The sequence below is a fragment of the Thunnus thynnus genome, chromosome 8 (assembly GCF_963924715.1).
Source record: "Thunnus thynnus chromosome 8, fThuThy2.1, whole genome shotgun sequence".
NCBI classification, from domain to species: Eukaryota; Metazoa; Chordata; class Actinopteri; order Scombriformes; family Scombridae; genus Thunnus; species Thunnus thynnus.
In genome coordinates, this window is record NC_089524.1 from 5,987,357 (window position 1) to 6,013,262 (window position 25,906).

The 25,906-nt window shown below is 39.4% G+C and overlaps 1 protein-coding gene across 5 annotated transcripts in view; it reads right to left on the bottom strand.

Moving 5' to 3' along the window:
* The window catches only part of phactr1 (phosphatase and actin regulator 1), a 36,239-nt gene that overhangs the window by 8,025 nt on the left and 2,308 nt on the right, over positions 1–25,906 (bottom strand). Inside the window, exons 1-7 of one of the 5 annotated variants that reach the window (XR_010929199.1) lie at positions 10,705–11,285; positions 5,815–5,979; positions 2,234–2,314; positions 1,298–1,420; positions 999–1,202; positions 655–910; positions 29–225 (exon numbers count right to left, since the gene is read on the bottom strand). Coding sequence is in view for 4 of the 5 variants with exons in the window: in XM_067596225.1 (XP_067452326.1) it covers positions 29–225; positions 655–910; positions 999–1,202; positions 1,298–1,420; positions 2,234–2,314; positions 5,815–5,979; positions 10,705–10,987 (1,309 nt within the window). In the remaining variant the exon portion in view is untranslated. Of the gene's footprint in view, positions 1–28; positions 226–654; positions 911–998; positions 1,203–1,297; positions 1,421–2,233; positions 2,315–5,814; positions 5,980–10,704; positions 11,286–25,906 lie in introns of those variants that run through there. The other 4 variants (XM_067596226.1, XM_067596225.1, XM_067596227.1 and 1 more) reach the window with 4 other exon arrangements.

The following is a 25,906-nucleotide window of genomic DNA, read 5'->3' on the forward strand; positions in this document are numbered from 1 at the left end:
CACCCCCGAGGAAAAACATCACACCTACTTGTAAACAGCGTATCATCGTCATCTTCCTCTTCATCCTCTTCTTCCTCCTCATCGTCGTCTTCTTCCTCCTCTTCATCTTCCTCTTCCTCGTCCTTGTACATACCGGGCAGGTCCTCGTAGTCCGCCTCGTTGGGGAGGTTCTCTTTGTCGTCGTTGCACTCGATCATCAATGTGGGAACGCCGTGCATCATGGAGCTGCGGTTTGGAGGGAAAGGTCAAAGGTCAGTAAGGTCAATAAAAGAGGAGCAGCTACTATGTAAGAGTCAAAGTGTCTCCGTCCAATCAAACCCTTTGGTTTTTGTGAATCAGATGTGTTTGGAACACAAAAGAAGAAGAAAACAGTGTAAAGTGATTTGTAAAATGACTCAAAAAAGCACATCTGCAGCATCTTCCACAAACAACAACAACAACAACAACAACAGATGCCTAAAGGGGAGCCAGGCCTGTAGAAAATGAACCCTCGGACAGGCAACCAATCATACTGATGGATGTGGAGGTGTGTGAGGTGGAGGAGGGGCAGGAGTAACTACTATGCTTCCATTAAGAAAGAGACCGAGGGTGATGAAAACAACAACAACAACTGCACTGCAGCTTCCACCTTCGCTCTCCGGATCTGTCCCTCACCTCTCGAACCTCTGCATGGTCAGGGCCAGAGTCTTGTTCAGCTCCTCTATGATGCGGCTGGGCGGGTGGAGAGGAACAGCCCCGTACTGCATGGGGTGCCCGCCCATTGGTGCATGGCTGGGAGGGGCGGGGCACTTCTGGAAGGCGAGCGAGGAGGGCTCCATGCTCCCCGCGGGTACGGAGATCAGGAGTTTCTTTGGAGGTAGAGGAGGAGATAACTTCATCGACATGCACGGCAACTTCACCGGGGCGCCGTCTGCCAAGAGAAGGGGGACGTGAGAGGTTTAGATGTGCACGTGCAGGGTCATCAACGCAATTACGAGCGTGCACGAAGACGGGCGCACCTGTAATGTGATTAGGTAGCCTGTTGAAGGGTTTGGGTGGTAGCGCAGGAGGTTGTTTGTGTAGCGTAGGAGGTCTGGAGAGCGATGATTCAGCGCCGTCACCCGGATACACAGAGGGCTTCTTCGTGGGCGGAGCCTGGCTGGATTTCTGACCGTGGTCCTGTTGACACGCCCCCTCGCCAGGCATCTGAAACTCCAGTGAGCCTGAGGAGGGAAGTAGTAACAAAGCAGTGAGAGGCCGCAAACGTTAACAAATGAGAGATGATGCAACAATATAGCGCCGAGACTCTGCCGCCTACCTACAGCTGCGGCTGCTCCTTCCATCAGCTCAGTACCTTCAGACTCTGACAAGCTGGAGCCGAGCACCGGCGAACGCCCGTTCTCCATCTTCACCTCCTCCCGTACAGCCGGGGACGAACCGTCTGCACAAACAGAGAGAGACGGAGCAGGAGAAGGCACATTTCAACAACGAGGCGATTCAAAGTGCTTTACACAGAACATAAAACAGAATATAAAAGCAACACAAGTACAAAGACATAAAAACAATTAAAAAGTGTTACATTTGGAAATAAAAAAGAAGCTAAAAAGGGAATAAAACAGATAAAACAAGAGAATAAAAGTAACAGTGCAATGTAAAATAAAGCAATAAAAGAAAAGATGAACAGGAAGTAGAGAGAAGACAAGTAGATAGATAAAAGACATTTCTGCTTCTTGTTATACAATAAAAATGTGGATTTATGGCTGCAAGTAAAGATGAAATAATTAGTCATTTAATCAGTTTGTTAACAGAAAATAAAATACCAACAATTTTGATAATTACTTGTAAATTATCAATCAAATACGTCAAACATTCACTGATTCCAGCTTCTTAAATGTTTTTTCTCTGTTTTGTTTAATTGGAAACTGTAGATCTTTGGGTTTTATAGACTATATTTTAAATAATCTTTGGTTGCAACTCATGCATCTTGTTTTTCATTCATTGTTTACAACTATTTGATGACTCATTTGTCAATAAAATGTAAAAAAAAAAATGCAAACTCAAGTAACCAGAGCTTTATTTATGTCTTTAAATTGCTTATGAAGGTTGTGTTGTGTTGGAAAATCTGAAATTATATTAATAAAAACAAAATCCAGCATCAGTATATATCATGATCTGGCAAATGTAAAAACTTTTGAATACCTTTGAATTACTAATAACTTGCTATCATTAATTTATTAATTTTTTGTGTTCTGACCTTTCTCATAAACTTCCTTCAACACTCCTTTCTTGATGAGTTCTTCTCTGCTCTGGCGAGTCGACATCTTCCTCTCCAACACTGAGGAAGGCAGAAGGGACATGATGTCAACAACAACAACAACAACAACAAAGACAACTGTCAGGCCGCTTGTGTGCTGGATACTAAGAATGTTATTAGTGAGGAGGAATGTGTCGTCTGCAGCAGAAGTTCGTCTGGACTTGCTGCCTCCATCGTTGTTGCTACACAGTAATAATCTTGTGACTGAACTGTTCTCTGCCAGCTCGCTGATCCTCTGAGAGAGACAGCAGCGTTATTTTAGAGTTAAACCCAAACACACGTCTGCCTGTTTTACTATATTATCAGATTAACTCTTTTTCACTGTTTATTGTTAATTCACATATCTGTACAGATTGTTTCTTGGTATTATTGAAGTTTTTCTCATCTTGGACATCTGGAGGACTGTATATTTGTTGTATTTTCCTTTTAGTTCTGTCTTATAAAATATAAAGAATCATCATTGTATGTGTATTAATACAAATACAAATACGTCATTCGGCAAAGTACAAATAGTGGGTTTTATACGAATATTTGTTTCATACAAATATTTTAAAAATTATTTGTTAGGCAATAAATGAAAAGAACAAAGCAATAATCGCCTCTGAAGTTCCTCCCTACACGTTACATGCTGTGCTGTCTCTGTGTTATGGGTGTATAAATAGGTTGAGGTCTGTCTGCAATGAGGCGATGAGTAAAGTTTTAGCTCAGTAATCAGCGCAGTCGTCTATGATCTGAGAGACTCCGGTTCAAAACCTGATGTGGGGACCTTCTTCTTAGGGTAGTTTATTCATGACTACTTACTTTTAACACTTTTTCTAAAATTAAAAAGTGTCATAAAAACAAAAAACAGGATTTTTAAGCCTCTTTCTGCTTTTATTCAAATACAAATACAGATACAAATAATTTTATTGCCTCAACAAATACAGATACAAATACAAATACTGGGATCTCTGCACATCCCTACTGTGCAAGAAAAACTAACCTGTGCTACAAACTGTTTTTATATTTTATGGAGTTTTCTCCTCAGTACTTTTATTACAGTAGTTGTTGACAGGTTGTCAGCATGAAGTAAAAATAATTGTCATCATACTCATATGTGATACAATCTGTAGGCGGTGGAGAAATATAAGTGATGTTCTTTAAAATTCTTGCTAAATAATCAACAGAAAACTCAAAAAACTGAACTTCTATGTATTTATTAGATCAAATGTTTGTGAATTCCATCTATTTCAGGCATAGATTTCTTTTTTTCCCTGCCCCTGATATAAAAATAATCTCCATAAGTATGTTTCTTTCACTCTATGAGACCATTAATGATCATCATCATCATCATTTAATGCATCCTGACTGAATGATGGCAGGAGTCCAGCAGAAACACATGGTGCACACAACAGGAACATACCTGTGTCTGCTGTAAAATATATATACGGTTTGTGGTTTAGATGCACAGAAAGGAGGTAGATATTAGTTGAAGAAGGAAAAAAAAAAAAAACTACTGCGACAGCTGGGAGAACAGCTTGGCTGTAGGAAGCCTCTCTTCACCCCTCGGCTGTGTTTGTGTCTCTCAGCGAGAACAGGATGTAGAACGATCCGGCCAGCTGAGAAACAACAACAACAACAGCTTCCATCTATCCGTCCAAATCGTCCAAACACTTGTTTCTATTTCACAGCTTTCGTACGGAGTACATGTTGTAGCTCTGAACCAGACATATGTAATAAACAGTCACAGTTCTTCAGATAGTGGAGCTAATGTCTCTCTGGAGGAAGAGTTCAGTCACTGTAACAGAGACAACAACAGGACGGCAGACTGACCGTAACTGTTTACAGCTGATTCGTTGCTGCGCGGAACGTTAATTATCAGCTGTTGTGTTTGCAATTAGGACGAATACTGTCATTAAGAGCTTTTAGACATATTTTTTGAATGGAATAAAATATATGTTAATGTGTAAACAGGTTTATATTCTGTTTTTGCTACTAAACTCTTCTATAACAGTTATTTTTGTATTTCTTATTGATTTATGGTTGAATTTTCATATCTAGTTGTAGTTTTACTTTTCTGTTAATGCACTTTGCTGTTTTTAAATATGCTTCATAAATAAACTGGTTTTACTCAACATGTTAAGTACAAAAACACATTCATATACAGTGTACTCTGTATGCATATAGCAGCATAAAGCATCATATCTCCAAAAGTGACAGATGGATTTTGATAAAATTTGGTGAACTAATAGCTAAAGGTTCAGTTCACAAGATAATGAAGATGAATGACTGATTTCTTTTATCCCACAAGGCTTTCTTTAAAAATAAAAAAGCATCATCACGCTCTTTTGTTGCAGATCATATAACACTTTCCATGTAGTTTTACATAAAATATGTTGGTTGTACACTTTGTCAAACGTGTGACATTCCTGACATCAAAGGGTAACACACAGGATTTCCATCTTAGCAGCTTAAAAGCTTTTATCTATATAATATTATCATCTCACAAAATCAAACCCAGAAGACACATGAATGATTATGGAGGCTTCACTTTGGACCACAGTGAAGGTGAACTCAGGAGAGTCTATTTAGAGTTCATATAGCAGTAAAAGATGGTTTTTTTTGTATCTTCAATGGGAATTAACAAGGACTCATGTTGGTTTAATTAACATCTAAATAAAGCTTTAATCGTTCTGTCTGCAGGACCACAATGGAAATAAATTGGCTTTTTGTCGACTTTATTGTGTTATTCTTGAATATTTGTGTGTATATTAAAGTCTCCACTAAAAACATGTTCTTGTTCTTGTTCCCATAGTTGGATCTTTAAGCTCCGCTGTGCAGGATGATGTATGTGCAGTTTTCACATTCATCTGCTGAAAGTGGAAAGTTTCTCTGTGCTCGTTATAAAAACGGATTTTTTAAAGGGGCATCACAACTAGTTTGGAATCAAATCCTGATCTAATATTTAACTTACAAAACTGGGCTTTTCTGTGAAGTAGGTTAATATTTTATTAATTATTATTTATTAATATTTATAGATTCTGCACTTTTAATGAGGAAGAAGTGTCATTTTAAGGATTTTAACGTGATAATTATACTATTTTTAGGGGAAAAACTGTATCAGACACACGTTACTGTTCCAGGCAGAGTGTTTTTATATTTCTTCTACATTGTAATACAGAATATCTGTCAAATAAAACCAATCAACTAAAAGCTGATCCTCCTGTTAAAAACCAGAGTGTCCAGTAAGAAGCAGACCCACAGGGCTGATGGTCTGGTTCAAGCAGCAGCAGCTTCCTTACTTCTCTTACATAACCATAAGAATACATAGTAGATCTTTGCTGCAGCCCCTATATCACCCCCTGCTCTGCAGCGCAGCACCTCTGAGCTCCCATTCATCAACGCCACTGTTGCTAGGTGCAACGGGGAGACGTTTATCTGCCGTTGGAGATGTGAGCGGTGGAGCTGATGGGGGGGGGGGGTTTGTCGGCTGAGAGGAAACTAATAGAAATGTTGTGTTTAACAGTGTTTTGCTTTCTCACCCGCAGACGTCTGCTTGAACTTTTCACTCTTCTTCTTCCTCCACTTCCAGGGTTTAAAGAGACGTCCGAGGGTGGCGAATTTGCTCCGCCGTCGGATGGGAGGCGTGTGCGTGCCTGGTACCAGCGAATCAGAGCGCATCGCTGCCAGCCTCTCCACTTCCTCAGCTGGAAAACAAACAGGTTCATTAACGAGCGGATCAACAACACCTGCAAAAAAAATGTGTTTTTCAACATCCCTTGTGGTTGTTTTTCTTCGCTCGGGACTTAAAATACTCGATCATTAGAGTCAGCGATGACCCCAGACGTACAAAGCCTCGTCATGACTCCTCATCTGTCACATGACATCAGTCTGGAGCATCCATAAATCTGACCTGTCACATCCTGAACCAAGGAGATACTCAGAAAAATCAATTCTGACTTGAAGTGATTTAATTTTCCTACATGTAAAGTAGTGAGATAATATCCATGTTGATGTAAAACACGCTCAAGATTTAAAGGGTTGAATAACATGTCATTTATGTTGCTTTGTGTTATAATTTCTTCTATTATCATCCTGCATATTTACTCTAATAACGAGCTTCTTAAACCCTCAGTCAGAGAAACAGATCGTCTCTGATGCAAACATCGAGGGACAAGTTCTCCCGGAGGGAGTTTGTGCATAATCAAGTTGAGTAAAGCTTATTTGGATCGTTCTCAATCACACTTAAGAGAGTCAGGTGGCTCCGCCGGCAACAACCTTACGCAACACGATGGAGGGAAGAAAAAAAAAAAACCTGAGGAAGAGTCTGACAGACAGAACGGTAAAGAATATGAATAAGAAAACAGAACATAAAAAATACATCAACAGGAGGTGAGCATCCGTAACCAGTTTCTACTCAGCGACGCCACCTCGTTTCCTTCCTCCGGCCTCTTCTGTTCACCGTCTCTCACTCCTCAGCTGTGATTTTTTCCTCTCGGCCCTTCTACGGGGGATTTGTATGAAAGTAATCATGCTGGAGGGACGTTCTGTAAAAGCGTGCTCCAGTTTTTTCCATTTGAAACTACACATTTCCCCCATTACTCACTAGTCTATGGAACGAGGGCACGCAGCCTGAGCCAGCAGCGATGGATGAAAAAATTTAAAAAAATAAAAAAGAAGAAGGAGGAATCCGACATTTCAGTTCAGCAGGAAAAGATGTAAACACACACACACACACAAACACAGTGAGAGGACTCAGCTCTCTGCTCTTTTGGGTCTCAGATATACTTCACATGAACGGCAACGTGTACATGTGAAATACTGGAAAAGCAGAACAGATCATGTGATCATGTGACAGAAATATCACAGCTTCATACACCTCAAGATGTCCGTAACGGTGATTTTACACTCTGACGCACATGTACAGTAAAATGGACACTGCAGGTCTGCCAGTATATAATAAATACAGTCATAAGAGCACAGATGAACGACATAAATGATAACTATAAAACACATTAGAGAGCAAACAGCATCCTCCATTGATTCCACAAAATTTTTACAGAAACCATTTAGGGAAATTCACAGAAAAACAAACACAAATAGGATTTGAAACATGATTTCCTTGGACGACTGCAACCAGCGAAAAATGCCAAAAACATAACAAAAATGTTGAAGGGGGGGGGGATGTCAGTGGTCGGAGGGGAAAACAAATCAATCGGTAGCAGTTAAGCAGCTGCAGACGGGAGGAGACGTCAGCCTTGAGGTGGCCTTGTTACAAGAAGGATGTCAGTTCAAATCTGTAGCAGCTCGAGCAGCTCCTCTATCGAGAAACCCGTCAACAACAACATCTAACCCCCCCCCCCCCCCCCCCATAACCTCCCAACCCACTTCCTCTCCCCAGCTGCTCCAGCGGCTCCAGATCTGCTTGTGGTTGTTCTGTGTAGCACCCTCGTGTGAATGTCAGAGCGCTCCTTCCCTGGACAAATAACAGAGTAGTTTCTCTCAAAAATGGAAACGTCTACGGTATCTAAGGCTGCAACTGAGGACTCTTTTCATGATTGATTCATCGTTTTGTCTATAAAATGTGACAAAACAGTGAAAAGTCGCTGGTGGTGACATCTTTAAATGTCTTGTTTCGGCTGATCAACAGTTCAAAATCCAAAATCTGTCACGTACGACACAGAAAAGCTTCAAATGTTCACATTTGAGAAGCTGCAACCAGCAAATGTTTGGTGCAAAAATGACTAAAACAATTATTGGATTATCAAAACAGCCCACAGTGAATTATTTGCCTATAAGCACTTAAATTATGCTGCATGAGTGATTTCCAGCTGATCTGGGAAGTGAGGAGAAACTGTGTTTTTACTTCTTTAGGTGGAATACTCCTTTAATGCATCACATTATGATGTTTGTGGGTCACGTCTTTGTCCCAGTAAACAGTAGTAGTAGTAGTAGTGAGTAGTAGTAGTGAGTAGTGTGGTAGTTCTTCCTGTCTCTGCTGGTCTTGTCTGACCCCCCAGCGGTGAGTCAGAGGGGCTCAGACTCACACTGCAGGGCGACATTCCTTCAGTCAGACTCCGGGTTTGTTATCTTACTGCTGACTCAGTCACAACACAACACAAACAACAAATCACAGCAGACAAACAACAGATCACCATACTGCTGCTGGTGGCGAGGCTGAAACCGCTAATCTCAAGTTAGCGGATTAAATCCTGAGTTCTTGGACGTAATTCACTGTTTTTGATGGGGTTTTTTGTCATTAATCAATACTGAAAACAGTTCAGAAGTATGGTTTTGGTTGACTAGGCAACGGATTTTAAGCATCAATCATCTGCGTGACTGATTAATTGATGAAGTGACAGCAACACTGGACAGACAGTAAATCAACTTGTCAATTAATCAAATTAAGTTCAATTACTTTAACTTCATCAGTCCACTAAGATATTTGACAAAGTAATAACCAGATTGCTGAGAGATGGATTCAGAATTGATGACTTAAGAATTTTTCATAAACGGGTTAATTATTGAAGTCATTTATCAAGTAAAAATACCAAACTGGTTCCAGCCTGTTGGTTGAACACAAATAAATAACTATCTGTAGATGTCACGTTGGACTCTTGGTAACTGTAATTTGTGATACATTGACAGATAAATAATCAGGAACTGTTCTGATCATCGATTAATCGTTAAAGTCCTTTTTAAAAGTAGAAAAATGTCAAATATCTCCCAGATCCAGCTCGTCATTTGTGAGTATTTGCTGCTATTCTTGGTCGATATGTTTGGATTTCAGACGGTTGGTTGAACAAAACAGGCGATTTGATGACATCACCTTGAGCTTTAAGAAACCGTGACGGACATTTTTCACTGTTCTCAGATATTTTATGGATCAAACGACGAATCAAAGAATGAAGAAAATAATCAAAAATGAAATAGCTGCAGCCCTTCAGTCATAATATATACACAGTATGTTCTTGGGTATGCTGGTTGGACAGAATAAGGAATTTGATCATTTTGACATAGCAATTAATTAGAGTTAATGGAGATTAATCACTTATCACGCACACATATCTGGCTCAGAAATATGGTTCAATCTCACTAAGCATTAATGATTTTCTTCTACGTGAGTGGATCCGTCTGTAGACAGATATTAATACTGGAAACCAACTATTCACTTAGGCTAAAATCCCTGCTGGATTAATCAAAGAACATTCAGTTTCCAGCCAATAAATTATAAAAAATTATTTCATCAAGAGCGGGATGATGATACACTGCTGCAAAAAAAGTCAAAAGATATATTTATCAGAGGAGGATCAAAGGGCCGCGTCGCGAGCAGGGGGGAACTAAATGATTTAGGATTTGAGCTTCTGTAATCTCAAATCATATTCCACAATAAATCCAATAATCTCCACTAAACGTGCATGACACAAGCTAGTTTGACACTGAAGGAACACTGCAGTGACGCTGCAAGATTTACAAATACCATTAAGTTCTTAAATGGTCACTATAAAGTAAATATTGCAATAAAAGAAACATTAAGAGAGATTTCTGAGTGCTGCTGCCGGTGTTACACTGTATTTGGTGACCCATCAGATTCTGTGACCTGCAGTGTTGGAAGAAGTACTCAGATCCTTAAATAAAAGTATCAGTACCACAATGTAAAAATACTTCATTACAGATAAAAATCCTGTTTAAAATCCTACTTAAGTAGTGGTATAGTTTTACCAGCAAAATTTACTTAAAGTACTAAAGTAAAAGTACTAATGTAGATTCTGTGACTTGTAGTGTTGGAAGTACTGAGATCCTTTACTTAAAATAAAAGTATCAATACCACAATGTAAAAATACTTCATGACAAGTAAGTATTCTGTTTAAAATCCTACTTAAGTAGAAGTATATACATTTTACCAGCTAAATTTACTTAAAGTACTCAAGTAAAAGTACTAATTTTGGCAGAAAAACGTGCTGTGCCCAGTTACTTTAAGTGGGATTTCAAATGCAGTATTTTTACATCGTGGTACTGATACTTTTACTTAAGGATCTGAGTACTTCTTCCAACACTGCAGATCATAGAATTTGATGGGTCACAAAATACGAAAATACAGCTGATTTTCTGCAAAAATGAGTACTTTTACTTTAGTACTTTAGCTGGTAGTAAATGTAGCTGGTATTTAAGTAGGATTTTAAACGCAGGATTTTTCCGTGTAATCAAGTGTGTTTACATAGTGATATTTGTACTTTTACTTAAGTAATCTTGAATACTTATGCCAACACTGCAGGTCACAGATTCTGATGGGACACCAAATACAGTGTAACACCGGTGCTGAGGCGCAGATTCCCCCAGCAGGCAGGCGGGCAGGGAGCGGTCACAGAAGAGTAAAACCCTCCTCTTCCTCGCTCCCTGCTCTTCTAGATAACCGAGCCGCGTCCTCTCACCGTCCAGCGGTTCGGCTCCTCGGCAGTTGCTGCAGATGTGTTTGATCTCTTTGCCGATCTGGCAGTGGATCATAAACGGCGTGTTGTTGTTGTTTGCGGCGGGCTGATGCTGGAGCTGTTTCCCGGAGCTGTTGCGGGACGTCTTCATCCTGGCCAGGCAGAACGCTCTCCTCCTCTTCCTCGGCTTCTGCTCCTCGGACGCGGCCGCCGGTGAGGACGGGGGGTCGGTGGCAGATCTGGAGTCGGACCGTGAACTCATCACGTCGCCTCCACAACCCGCCATGTTTGCGCTGGACTGCAGGGCTGGACCCTCTCGCCCTCTGCTCCGTGGAGGGGGATTTTAAATGGTTTGCATCTCTGTGTCCACCAATGACAACCTCCCAGAATAAAACTACCATTTCCGCTCCCAACTTACAAAATAAAAGCCCTCTGACAGAGCAATAAGCTATGGCCAATCAGAGTGACCTTTGAACCACATATAGTTAAGTTAAAATTTATTGCAAATTAACTATTTTTCCTCCCCCAGTGTCCTCTTCTCCAGCGGTTCTCAAAGTGGGGTCCGTGGACCCCCAGTGGTCCTTGAGGGGGCTCCAGGGGGTCCCCAGCAAAAAAGGGGAATAACTTATTTCCGTTATAATTCCATCTATAAAAGTTTGTGAACCACTGCTCTTCACAGTATAGACCTATTCCTGAAGCCGATACACACACAATGACTTATCTAATATTACAGTGTATAGTTCTTAAATTGAATATACTCTATTTATTGTCTTTGGAGACAATGGACATAGAGTTCTGGCCATGACTGAATATACCATCAATATAACAGGCCAGCATTTTACTCTTGTAGGTGGAGCGATTTACATTTTGTTGAGTAGTTTTATCTATAACAATGCATCATATTTTGCATCATATTTTATAAGCATATCAGTAACTTTAACTGTTAAATAAATGTCCACTACATTTATTAAAAAACACAAAATGTCCCTCAGAATTGCAGAGGAGCGCAAGGATAAAGTGGCATGGAATGGAAATACTTGATACTTTGTACTTCAATACAGTATTGGAGTAAATCTGCTCTACACTGGAGGTGTTACAGGTTGTAAGGAGTAAAAAGTGAGTTAAATATAATGACATACAGCAAGAAAACGTCTACTTTGTTGTCTAATGAGATTTAAATTCTGAATTACTCATCTGAGTATTTCAGATTTCCACAAAGTAAGAGCTCCATCTAGGATCAGCTCAGTTTTACAGCCAAGAAAATCCCATATAGTTATAATCTATACTTTAAAAACATTGTGGTATATTTGAGAAAAAATGTGCTGTGAAATAAGAAAACTGTAATTCAGATTTACAAAATGTATATACTTGAAAACACAGGTTATCCTACTTTGATGGTTACATATTTAGCAATCTGTACTGACTGGATATTTTGTTCCTCTGTACAAATCAACACGTCATTTTTCTTCTTTATTCTATTTTGAAGGCCTCATCTTCTTACTTCCGGTTGCGGTTCACCTTTTCAGCAGTAGCTTGCCACAGCTCCGCGCCTACATAGATTCAACCAATCACAGCTCGCTATTGCGTGCCGGACTCGTGACGGCAGCCAATGAGGTGACGCGCCGGGAGATTTAGAATTTTAATGAGAATTTTTGATACTGTTCAGATGATTCAGTCTGACATTATCAACTGAAAACCAGATGAGCTTCTGCAGCTAACATGTAGCTTCTCTCTCTCTTTACATCCAAACACTCATCACATTCTGACGGGCTCCTTTCTTCCGGATGTTAAAGCATATTTTGGTATTTGCTTGATTTGATTAGTAAATTACTCATTGCTAATAAAAATAGGATGAAAATAAGAGATTTGTAAGTTAAACAAATCGGGTATTTTAGCATCTAAAACTGAACAGACCATCCCAAATTAAGCAATAATAAAATAATAAAACAAAGAAGTACAAATAAGACAAAAAGATTATTTTCAAAAAAGAAAAAAAGAGAGAAAAGTAGAATAAAAGCATAAAAATCCTAGTTGTTGAATTTGTTACATATCTATTGTACTCATGTGGGGTTCAGAGCTCAGTAACATCACTACTGCGGGTCTTCAAAAAATCATTTTTGTTTTGTAGGAAGAGTTTGCAGACTGTGCAGTGAGTTGCAAGAAAAGACAGCATGTATAACAGCTTATTAAAGATCCCTATGGACATATAATACAATACAAATACATAAAAATACTCTGCTTTCAATAATAATCTGTGTCTAATAAAGTTTTTCCACAAAAAAGTTCAATTACCTTGTGAAAAGGTATTAAAAATACAGAATCTATAAATAGACAAATATTTTTCATTTCAAAGTTTAACTGCTTGATGCAAGATATATATTTAGCACGATGCGAATACCACATTACTGAAAAGTAATATAATACTGATAACTTGTGTCTAATATGATTTTTTACACAAAAAACAGTTCAATTACCCTCATAAAAGATGAAGATTAAAATGACATTTACCCCTTCCCCCTCATTGAAAAATTCAGAATCTATGAAAAGATTTTTTCATTTCAGAAGTTTAACTGCTTGGTGCAAGATGTCTCCTACTAAAATGAAAGTTTTTCAGTGTATGCGCACCAGAGTTTCAACATCAAATGTGTAAACTGCATACTGGACGACGACTATGACTCTAAACTAGTTGTGATGTTACAATTATTCTTACAGGTACATGCAGCCTTAAACTCAGATTTAAGGTGAGAAAAGAGAAACTTTTCCCGCTCAACAGATGAATGTTAAAACAAACTGCACAGTGAAGCTCAAACATCCAACTAAAGGAAGAAGAAAACATATTTTTGAGTGGAGGGGGGCTTAAATAATTAAAAAAAACACATATATTATTTTGAAAGTCTCTAAAGATAGAAAAAAGCATGACTGAACAAATAAAACATGCTTCTGAGAGACAGTCATGTTCTGTGGAAGCTAGTAAAGGGTCACAACCTGTAGTTACAACTCTCTGCCGGCAGGTGGAGCTCACTTACAAGAAACGTGGATGAAATTAATTCATCTCTTGCTCTAAAAACAGTGACAGACTCTGAGCTGCAGGGTGCAGACTGGTTAGGAGGAGTCTCAGTCTAATCAGAGCCAACTCTCTGTTATCTCCCTCATGTTTTAACACTGAGCTGCGGCGCCTCGGATGTGTGTGTTTGAGATTGTGTTTGTGCAAGGATGAGTGTGACTATGACTTGTGTTTATGCAAGGCTATATTTTGTCATTTCACTCATGTACACTGTGTGTACGTGTTGATGTTCATCTGTTTTACGTAACACTCCCATCAAAAGCGTTAGCTGTGTCTCTCTGGCTGTGCTGATTGAAGCAGATGATGAGGAGGCTTTCAAATTCAAAGTACAAGGATGTGTATCACAAGATAAAAGGGGAACAGTTAGTGAACGAGCCTCTTGTCTGGAATGAGCTCTTCTCCGATAAATATCAGGCCTCTAGTTATCCTCTTAGTTGCAAGTAAAGACATCGATTTATGATGAGGAAACCATCCCTCTTTGCAGTCAAAACTAACGTCCGCATGTTTATTTAAATGTACTGTTAATAGTTTTGTATTATTAGAATGAAGAAAAAAAGTCTTTGGGGAAGGAGTGCGTCAGAGGCTTGTTTGATTGACATTAGCTGGCAGGTTACTGGTGTTACAACACACAGGACAAAGACAAAGTAAACTAACTGCTGTAGCTACAAGTCGTGGACAGACTAGCGTGTTGCTAACAGGGATTTTGAAGAGCAACAACCAAACCGGCATCTAACAGGTCCGAATTGACACGGTGAATGTTTGTTTGGTGGCTCGTTCAACAAGCTAAGCTGCAGGACAAGATGTGTGTTCATGTTTGTAAGTTAGATAAGAAGGAGACTTTAGCAGGAAAGCTAATGTGGGTTGTTGTTCAGAGTCTGCGGCTCTTGTGTTGTGTAGCAGGATGCAATCAGGCTCAGTGTGACCGCCTGCTCTGCCGATGATAGAAAGACACATTAACGCTTTCTGCAAGATTTGATTTGCTGTATTGAAATAAGTTATGTAATTGAAATAATGCAAAACTAGGGGGCTCCATCTTTAAATCAAAGAATTTAAAATATACATTAAGTGATTTACTGAGCAGAAATGTATAGATAAAAAAAGGCAGCTGGACTTTATCCAATATGTTTAAGTCTCTACAGTTTGTCTGTCTTATTCTGATGACTAGCCTGAATTAACACCACTCTTTGACTGTTGTTGGTCTCTTTAATGAGGAAGAGAAATGAGACTAGAGCAGTGGTGGTGTGAGGCTAATCAATAAATCCATGGTCTCACTCACTTACACACAGGCTATAAGACCTTCAGTGCGCCTTGTGATTGAAGCCAAGGTGGTGGCATCTGCATAGACAGAGTGACGCATGAAAAACTGCAGGTATGATTCATATTGTATATACAGAGGAGACACAGGAGAGCTTTGATTGTTCTACACTTACAGGAAGAACGCATAAATAGAGGTAGAAATACAGAGATGCTATCAGCAAAAGTATCAGCTGTAGAAGGTGACATGTAAGCAGCATTTTACAGGATAAGTTCAGGGTTTTTTTGCCTTAAAGCAATACTGATGTGCCAATACGTACATTGAAATAGGTCTTAACTCCCAGCACTATATGACTTTTCACTCCTTGTTTATCTGAATTGAAATTCCCCGAACCGCATTGAAAAGAATCAGAAGAAACAGAGCTGCGATGATGTGAGGTGAGGTGGGTGGATATAATTCAGCTCCAGTCCTGCTTGTACTCTGCACAGATGAGGGTCTTAGTGGGGCCACAGAGGTCTGGAAGGTTACAGCTCAATGTGCTGCTGACAGTAATGGACTTCATGCCTCAAAGCGTCTGACAAGTCTGAGCACATTCAGATAGATGACAAGCTCTCAAACATACTGTAACACACACACGCAAGTACAGACAGAAGTACATGTATGTGTGTATATATATCTCTCTCTCTATATATATAGATATATATATAGAGACACACACACAGTGCATGAAAGCATGTGCTGCACCTACTTAGACCACAGGTGTGCTTGTCACATCAGAGATGGCAGCATATCCTCCTTGAGACAGCCTGTGGTCGGTGCAGCTGTCAGATTATTTTCTATCTGTGAGACATTGAGCTCTTCTCTGTCTCACCATAAACTATTCTGTCCAACTGAATCTCTCTTACGGGTGCAAGCAGTCTAAGCATGTGTTTCTCATGAACCGCCCAGATTAGGACTCCACACTCTTCAGCGCACTATACAGTTGTCAGTCAAGACCACATCTGCGGCCAGCAAAGCCTATATAGCTTCTTATCGCTCTGTGTCTTTTGAGCTGTGATGGTGATCCACATCTGCCTTGACAGAATCAATCTTACCTTGACCTGCCTGAGCGGTGATTCACATCTCCATGGTACTGAGTCTGCCTGACAACTCTAATGAGATTTCAACTTGTAGACACATACTGGGTCTGAGGCTTGTTACCTAAACTCCTCCAACATTAGAAGGATGTAAAAATAAAACACAGAGTTGTTGAACTGCACTGTCATACAGTATGTGTTATGGTGGTTTGTGATTTGCTTTTTAGAAGACACTTCCTGTCTGGGTTTCTGTCGTCTCACTGCTGTTTTTTTTTTTTTTTTTACCTTTCTTTTAATATCGAAGCTGAAAACTAAAGGTGATTGTGCTTTTGCAGTTGCCTGCTGCAAAGTCTAAGAGAAGCCACATCAGTGCACCTCAAAACCTGTTTGTTTTCTGTTTCATCCCTTGATTTTATACCTTACATTTTGTGGGTTGAACACCTGATTCAGCTTGTTTTAAAGAGGACATATCATGCACATGTCTAGGTATATTTTTATTCTGGGGTTCTACTGGAATATCATTTTAGCTCCTGTCTCTTCTTTTTCCTGTTCTTTACCCAAAATATAAACTTATCAAATATACCCTTAGATATTTGAGCCTGAATCTCATCCGAAATATGATCTGATGTCAGTTCGTAGAGGAAGTAAAGGTCACTTTTTACACGTGTTTACCTCAAGTTTTGGAACTATTCTATTACTATTCTTAATATAGACATCTGACATTATAACAGTATATAAATGACAGAAAATGACCCTTTAATATACTGTCTTGTCTGTGTATTTTATCTTCCTCTTTCTGCTTCTTCCTGTAATGCCCTTTGTATAAGTGCTATGACTGTATAAATTAAGTTAGAATTACACAATAAATTAAGCAAACAAATAAAATGGGTATTGATCAGGGTCCAGAGGTCATGTGTCTGGGTCTCTACAGCTCGGCACTAACTGTCGAATGAAAACGCCATAATCAATAGCCTGGCTCACTGTTCACAAAGTTTTAAACCATGCCTTTGAGCTAAATGCTGCTGACTAACAGACAGATGTACTATTGATGCACTTTTGCTCCACTCCAAGAGGAAGTGTTTAGAGAAAGTGTAAAAGTGAACCTTTAATGGGTCAGTTCAGCAAAATCAAACACAACTTTTTTAAAAAATTCACCATTAATGGTTTGGTTTTATTAGCTGAGGTTTTAAGATGCACTTTGCTTGAATCTTTTAAACTTACATTTACATTTAAATAGGATGCTTTTTTGTGATTTTCTGTCATTTTTATGTTTATTTTATGCAAGTTTATTTTCAAGTTTCAAAACTTGAGGTGAATGTAAAAATGAAACTTCATGTCAAAAGCCAGGGCTTTTGCTCTGAACAGTTGTAAAGTTACCCACAAATGGCCGTCAGTTCTGTTGCCTCTGTTGCTAAAAGTTGTTCCATGGGTTGTTCACGTGTGTCTGTTTGCATATTTCAGATCTGATTTCTGCTCAAACATGTGCAGATCTATTTGAGAGGTTTTAATTTTGAGTAAAGACCGAGAAAACGAAAGGAAATCCTACTACTGTTTGTTTATGTAGCCTCCAAATCTAACCAATCAGAACAAAGTGGGTTAATTGGGAGGAGGGCCTTAAGGAGACAGGAGCTAAAACAGCCTGTTTCAGACAGAGGCTGAACTGAGGGGCTGCATAAAGGTTCAGTATAAGATAAATAAGGAGTTTTTTGAACTGTTCAGCAAATCATACAAAGGTGTTCCAGTAGAGCACAATATAAATGTAGAGCTTTAACTTTATTATTTTAAGATTTACACATTGGTGGCTGATTTGAAAAGCTCTGTTTTTTCACAAGAATATTGCTGTTTTAGTCTGGACAGAGAGCTGGAACACAGAGACAAAGATGTTTTTACAAATTGAATGATGCTAATGGAACTGCTCTCTACTAAAGAAGTAGTCCACAGTGAGGTCTTTGGATTATCCTGAGAAACCAGGACACTGTTTCTGGAAAGATGATGCTTTTGTTGATGCACGACAAATGAAATTCCATTCACCTCCATTGTTACTGGGCCAGCGACTGAAGTCCTAAGAGCATATGTCTCAAAGCCTCACCAAATAAAACCCAAACTCTTTGAATGGCTGTAAACCATTTGTAGTAAGTGATTAAACATATCTTTTTATTATTTGGTTGAACGGGCACTTTAATTGAGCCACTCACAGTCATTACTGTCAATATGATTGATCTCTTACTGGACAAGCAAATAACCTCCCCTCCTTTCCACTGACACCTCTTGTCTATTTCTGATCTCTCCCCATTACCCCACATATCACCTACTCATCCCAACGGGGCTTCTGTCTCCATCAGCCAAAAAATATTAATCATCCTCTGGCCTTTGATTGTACTGCTGCTAATTTAAGCCCCAGACTGAGACTACAATCCTGACAGAGATTTAGTATGTGAAAATTAATGTGCCGCCCTGCTGCTGAGACAGATAGGTAGAAACCTGCTGTTTGGAGTCTAAAACAGACTCCCTCTGCCATTTATTAATCTCCATCACGCTGCTCCTTTTACCTCCATTTTCCCACCGGTTCATCCGTCCACCTACTACATCTCCGATTAAGATGCTGACTGCTTTAACGCCGCGGAGGAATCGCCTTGTCACATCCGAGGCACACACACACATACACACAAAGCTCAGGGTGTTTCCAGGTGAATGAAGTTAATTGTTTTTATTTGAGGACAGAGAGATTGGAAGAGGCTAAACATGCTGTGTTTTGTAGATAATTAGCTGCACAGCAGGAGCGCTGCCCAATTCACAACTGTCCACAACTTCACAGCATCAGACTTCAGGAGACAGGCAGAAAGCATGGTGGGGCAAAGAGAGGTCACTGCCTCTGGCTTCCAGCGGATAAACCTCACAGAGTCGACAAAATCATCATCACTCCAGGACGGGCAATTACAGGGATATCCAAACATTGATGTAGTGTAGGTCTGGATGAAATGTCATTATCATCCATCAACTTATAATTGCATCACAACTGTTAAACTGAGATATTGTGGGTCACACAACATGGTTAAAGTTTTACCAAAATCAGTCATAGTTTGACATCTCAAAAAGCCCGAACAATATACTTCCTCTATCATCTTGCTATGAGTGATGGTGACAGATTTGGTAACTCACTTTGAGATTTATGTCTTTGCTGTTTTGTCTGACCTCTTCTCAGTGGTTTAATGCGAACATTGACATATTTCTGATGACAGTTGTGGGTTGTTCGCTTTTTTTTTTTTTGCCAGGCCGTTGTCAACTGAATCTGATCAAACCACAACCCACACAGTCCTGCTGAGGCAGATAAGCTGAGTTTCTGAGTGTAAAACTATAGATATGCAAGTCCTAAGGATATCTTTTCCCCGAAACTTAAGCCCCAAAAATGTAACTTTTGAATTTTGTTTCAAAATTTTTATACCAGAATATAAAATGATTCTTCTTATTATTATTTTTTGTGGTAAGAAACACAAAAACAAATGATAAGATTGGATGAACATTAGATTTTCCCCCATATTTTCACACCTTTCTGAATATTTTAGTAAATACTGTCACAGCTCTGATAGTTACCATGACATTAACTGAAAACCTTGCATCCACAAATTTGCAGCTTTTCTCAAACTTCCTCTCAAAAACTAAATTTGAGAAGGCAAACGCAGCGAAATGAAGAGCGAGGTGAAGTCCATCAAAATTAAACAAGTTGTGCAATTTTTCCCCAGTATACCAGTATACCATGTTTTATATCGCAAATGTTTTTGGCTATCTTGCCTTCTTCAGGGTGGTAGGTTTGAAAAATTAGGTTGAAAGAGAAGAGAATTTACTATTTTGTACTGAAAATATGAAGATTTAACCTTTCTCTAACCAAAAATTATATTGTATTTTGTAAAAAGATAGTTGTAATATTGTCACATATATTTTGTATTTATTGTGTTTGGTGAATCTAATTGATGGATTATCAACACATAGACTGGAAACCAACCTGGTGAAGGTAAGAGAGAGACAAAAACCTTTTTATTTTTAAAATGTAATAAGAGGATAAACCCCTTGAGATGCACCAACTCGTTTTCAATGGGGTCCTTAGGCACAAAACATTAACGTTATTAAATATTTAAACAAAAAAACAAAATATATACATAATAATAATGATAATACAATCCAACGACACAAAACAAAGGACAAGGACATACACATAAGGGCTCTCCCACCATCCCAAACCAAACCAACTACAACTGTTATAAATGTCATCTGTACAAAAAAACGAACCAGAATTAATGATCAGACCAAACAACATTATGTCAAAATACTGAAGTCTACTTATAAACTAAAAATGAATGTATACAATCAAAAACAAGAACAGAAAAGTTTAATCTACTGGATGAGAGTTGTGTGACTAATTAAATGTATTTAACCCACACAGGACCAGCCAAAACTGGAGATATATGGTTTTCTCATGACAACATGAGCTACTGTTTATCTGGTTTGGTCTCTTTTTCTTTCTCAATCTGTCTAGAAATGTGTTGGCACCAAACACAGAAAGCACCGAACACAACAGCGCTGAATAACGTGTGATGTGATAAGGAAGGACAAAAGACGTCTGCGAGTTCAGAGGCAACAGAAAGTTCAGTGTTCTTCCAACAGTTTCTTTATCTCCTTCTCTCTCACTGCCATTCAGTGTTCAAAAGCCCCCCACCACCCCTCTGCTCCCCCCTCCCTCCTGTCTCTGACTGGACCCGCTATGTGCTGAATTAATACAAAGTGACAGAACAGCAGAGCCTGTAGGAGCTTGTCTGTGTGCGTGTGGTTGTTTGTGTGTGTACATCTCTGTAAATGTGTGAATGTGAGAGTTGGCATATCACAGGGATATGAGTCACCCCTCTCTTCTCCTTCTCTCTGTCTCCTGTATGCAGCTCATCAGTTTTGATAGGTGGCCTTCACCAATACAGACAGAATACTTAAGGGGGAGAAAAAAAAATCCATCCTAACACGCTGTTACACTGTTAAAACAGCAGCTACTGGGAACGTGCTTTGCATCTCTGGCGGCCTTTTGCGGGTTTTGCTCGTGTATTTTCCTTTGCCTGAGGAGAACTCAAGCAGCACCCCCCATGGCTGAAGGGCCCAGGGATGAGCCATGAGGGGGCTCACTTAAAGCAGCCACAGGGGGGACAAATATCAAAGAGGCTCGCAGGCAGGCTGCATAACAAGGCGTACAACACAGGAAAGCAAGACATAAGTGATTAAGAGCCAGAAATGACTTAACTTAATGCACATCACACCTACACAAGAACAAGAAACAGAGCCTGACCAGCACTGAAATGATTTTGAACTATTCTCTCGATCTTGATATTTTCCCACAATGCAAAACATTTAAATGGTGGTGAGACAGCTTCTGGAAGAACTCAGGAAAACATCTAAATTAAGCATCAAATATTTGGAAAAACTTTCTAGTTGTGAAGTTTGATTGGCAGTAGCAGGTCGTCATCTGTCAGCGAACGTATTGCATAACTTCATGTTAGTACAAAAACAGTAAAATACGCTGATTTCTTATGTAACAACTGCAAAAACAATGCACTACATATTTTATTTTATGGTGTTTTATTTAGTTTTAACCTTGTTGTGTCTTTATACTGTTTTACTTCGGTTTGATTCATTAGTTCTTCTTTTTTTTGTCCTCTACCCTACTTCCACCTTTCAACTGTCCTCTGGAACTCACCAGGCTGTCATTGTAAATAAGAAACTGCTCTTAATGTCTTGCCTGGTAAAATAAAGGTAAAAATAAAAATAAAATAAAATACTGTGCTCTGTTTTTATTGTAAAGAGCTTTGAAACTGTGTTATGAGAAGTGCTATATAAATAAAGTTTATTATTATCATTATTATTACTTTACAGAGTATCATGTTAGTTTAGGAGAACCAAAGTCGTGCTCGCTTTAACTGATTCACATCAGCTGCTTCATCCTCATTGGCTATTTCATACTGGCTACCAGCTGATTAGTGATGTCATACAGGTGTACATCGAGACTGTTATGACTCAACACTTCTCACTGTTACTCTACTCACACGTTTATAGTGATACTGTTTGATAATCCTCCTTGTGTACTAAGGTTTTGGTATTGTTGATTTAACTAAGATTTCATGTTTATTTATGTGTTCATTGGGAAAGATTAGTCCTCCCAGCAGAATATTCACTGCTGCTTGGATTCATATTGAGCTTGCTCAAATAGCAGAGCATTTTAAACCAAATCTAACTGAATAAATATTTGCTATAGATGGTCAGTTCCTTGAATCAACTGTCTAAATGAGATGCTACTGGCATGTAGGATGCCAGGTTTGCAAAGAGAATGAGAGAAGTATAGAAGTAGACGAGGCAGGCTGAGGAAAAGTGGGTACAACCAAATGATTGCATTGAGTAAGGTTGGACAATAAACCAAATTCATCAGATTAGTAGTTTTCAATAAATAAATTGTCTTTATCCCATATAATTAAACTGAGAACTGAAGTCTATGACATCGACCAATCTATCATCCCAAAGTCCCGTCTAAAGCTAAAACTAATAATAAACTATTTATTTTTCATTACTGATTGAGTCTGCAGATTCATTGCATTTGGTCTACAAAGAAATGAGATGCTACTTGCATGTAGGATGAGGTTTGCAAAGAGATTCAAATATGTATAAGCATAGATAAGTAAGATAAGTATAGAAGTAGACGAAGCAGGCTGAGGGAAAGTGGGTACAACCAAATGATAACACAACATAACTTCATGATCACAGTGAGTAAGGTTAGACAATAAACCAAATTCATCAAACTACCAACACTGTTACTGTAGTTTTCAATTAATAAATGGTCTAAATCCCATATAATATAATTAGACTGAGAATATCTAAAATCTATGGCATCGACCAACCTATCATCCCAAATGGTAAAAGGACTGTACTTGTATAGCGCCTTTCTAGTCTTTCTGACCACTAAAAGTGCTTTTTACACTACGAGTCACATTCACCCATTCACACACATTCATATGCTGAATGGGTACAGGGGCTACCACGCAAGGTCTCAACCTGCCCATCAGAGGAATCTAACCTTTCACACACATTCATACACTGATGGCACAGCCATCAGGAGCAATTTGGGTTTCAGTATCTTGCCCAAGGACACTTCGACGTGCGGACTGGAGGAGCCGGGAATTGAACCGCGGATCTTCCGATTAGTGGACGACCCGCTCTACCTCCTGAGCCAGTATAGAAGTAGACGAGGCAGGCTGAGGAAAAGTGGGTACAACCAAATGATTGCATTGAGTAAGGTTGGACAATAAACCAAATTCATCAGATTACCAACATTGTTACTGTAGTTTTCAATAAATAAATTGTTCCATATAATATAATTAAACTGAGGATATCTGAAATCTATGGCATCGACCAACCTATCATCCCAAATGGTAAAAGGGCTGTACTTGTATAGCGCCTTTCTAGTCTTTCTGACCACTCAAAGCACTTTTTACACTACGAGTCACATTCACCCATTCATACATATTCATACACTGACGGCACAGCCATCAGGAGCAATTTGGGTCTCAGTATCTTGCCCAAGGACACTTCGACATGCGGACTGGAAGAGCTGGGAATTGAACCACGGATCTTCTAATTGGTGGACGACCCGCTCTACCTCCTGAGCCACAACCACCCAAGAGTCCTGTTTAAAGCTACAACTAATATTTAACTATTTATTTTTCATTACTGATTGAGTCTACAGATTATTTAATCATTTAGTCTACAGAAAAAGTGAAAAAAAGAAAAATGTCCACCACAATTTGCTAAAACCTGAGATGATGCCTTAAATGAGTTTGTTTTGTCCGACCAACAGTCCACAGCCTAAATATAGTCAATTTACAAATTCCCACAACTCAGTTGAGACCTTGAACAAGGGAATGTTTGTCATTTTTGCTTAAAACATGAAACTCATTATTTTTCAGTCAATTGATTAATCCATTAATTGCTTCAGCTCCAGTCAATAATAATTACCTGGTCTTACTGTAATAGTCTAGACAAAAAAATAAACATAAAGCCTTGAGAAAGGAATTTTTATGTGCTGCTGTGTATCATTATCATGATAAATCAACCACCCAGAACACGTAGCATCGCAGACTTATTATCTATAAGAGTGTACAGGTACCCAAGGGCATTCTACTTTAAGAGACACTATATGCTCATACACACTGACATCACAGTGGCCGAGACCTTCCCACTCTCTTGGGTGTCAGCTTGGGTCTGAGTCACAGGCCTTACTTGGCTCAGGTTTTCTCTCGGCACAATGGCCAGCTTGTCTGAGCTGAATGGATGAACCCACGTGCCAGCGGAGGAAGAGTGAGGGGTTTTGTGTGTTTGGTGGGAGGCAGCAAGGCAGTGGAAGTACTCCTCTGCATTTAAAGCTCTCTCTCACTTCCTCCCTGTGCTTTTGTATTCTGCCCAGGTAGTTCTGGCATTCTGCTCAAGGCCTCTTAAAAGTATGCAGATAGCAGTAGTGATGGTATGTGCATGAGAGAAAGACAAAAGGTTTTCACTCAGATGGTGGGAGGTGGTTTACGTGCACCATTCCCACCATATTCTATGGAATACAGCCAACTCTGTTTCTTTTTCATTGTGCCAGCCTTTATGTTACTACAATCTACTAAAGCTTCCATCCTGCCACCCTGTCCTACTCATCCTCCTCCTCCTCCACCTCTTCCCACTCCTCCACCTCCTCCTCTCATTCCTTGTCTCAGTCTTTCATTCAGGTCTGTATTAAGGCTCTCTATGCTTGAATGAGAGTGTGGTACTGCCTGCGTCTTAGTCTTTGTGCGAAGGGCTAACATCCAACTGAGCTGACCTGGATTTATATTGCTGGAGAAGAGCTGTGCTGCCTGCGCTCTGGACTGACTCAAGATGATGGAAACCAGTTGAAATTCCAACACACAGGCTTTGAAACAGATCTGGTCTGAATAATGTGCATAAAAAACAGGGAAGAGTGAAACAAAAAGTCACTGATAGTTTGAAATGTTGTGTTATTCTTAACTTCCTGCGGGACACACTAGTAGATCCATTATTATGAGTGCATGTTGTACTGGTCCATCATTGTTCAAACCCACAGAACTTCACTTTAAAGCTGCATTAATAAGTATTTTTTATATTAACACAATCATATCACTGTATCGTGATAAAAGGTTGCCCCTAGTGACGAACTCACAGACAGTTATAACCAACTTTGCAGCTCTATGGAGCTTTTTAGCCTCTTCTGACTCATTGTTTTGGTTTTACAGCACATTCACTGTGAGGTTCAGTCTCAGCACTTTCATCAACGTTGTTTTCGGCAAAGAAGCTCTGACAAACCCTCTGAATATTAATTGCCCTGCACCATTTGGTAGATGGACAAACTTAGAGAATAGCTGATGAAGAAAGGCGAACATCTAACAGCTAAAAAGACACATTTGTCTCAGCAGTTGATGGTGATCAAACTAGAGTTAAAAGGAGAATGAATATTGGATTTACAATCATCAGATGGACAGAAACATGAGTCCCCTCTGCATCTTAGATCAAGGATCTGTGCATGCATACATGATTTATGTTTTAAAAATGTCACTTACTCTCCCCAAACTGCCTCTAAAATCCAAATAAATCAGGTCAATACAGCCTAGTCTACACCATCTAGTAGCACAGTGATGATTCTGCACTGGGAGCACTGGTGGACAGCAGCTTAATGCACTGTAATGAAATTCTGATTCCTGGTTCAGTGGTGAGCATGGCTGGAGAGGGTCAGGC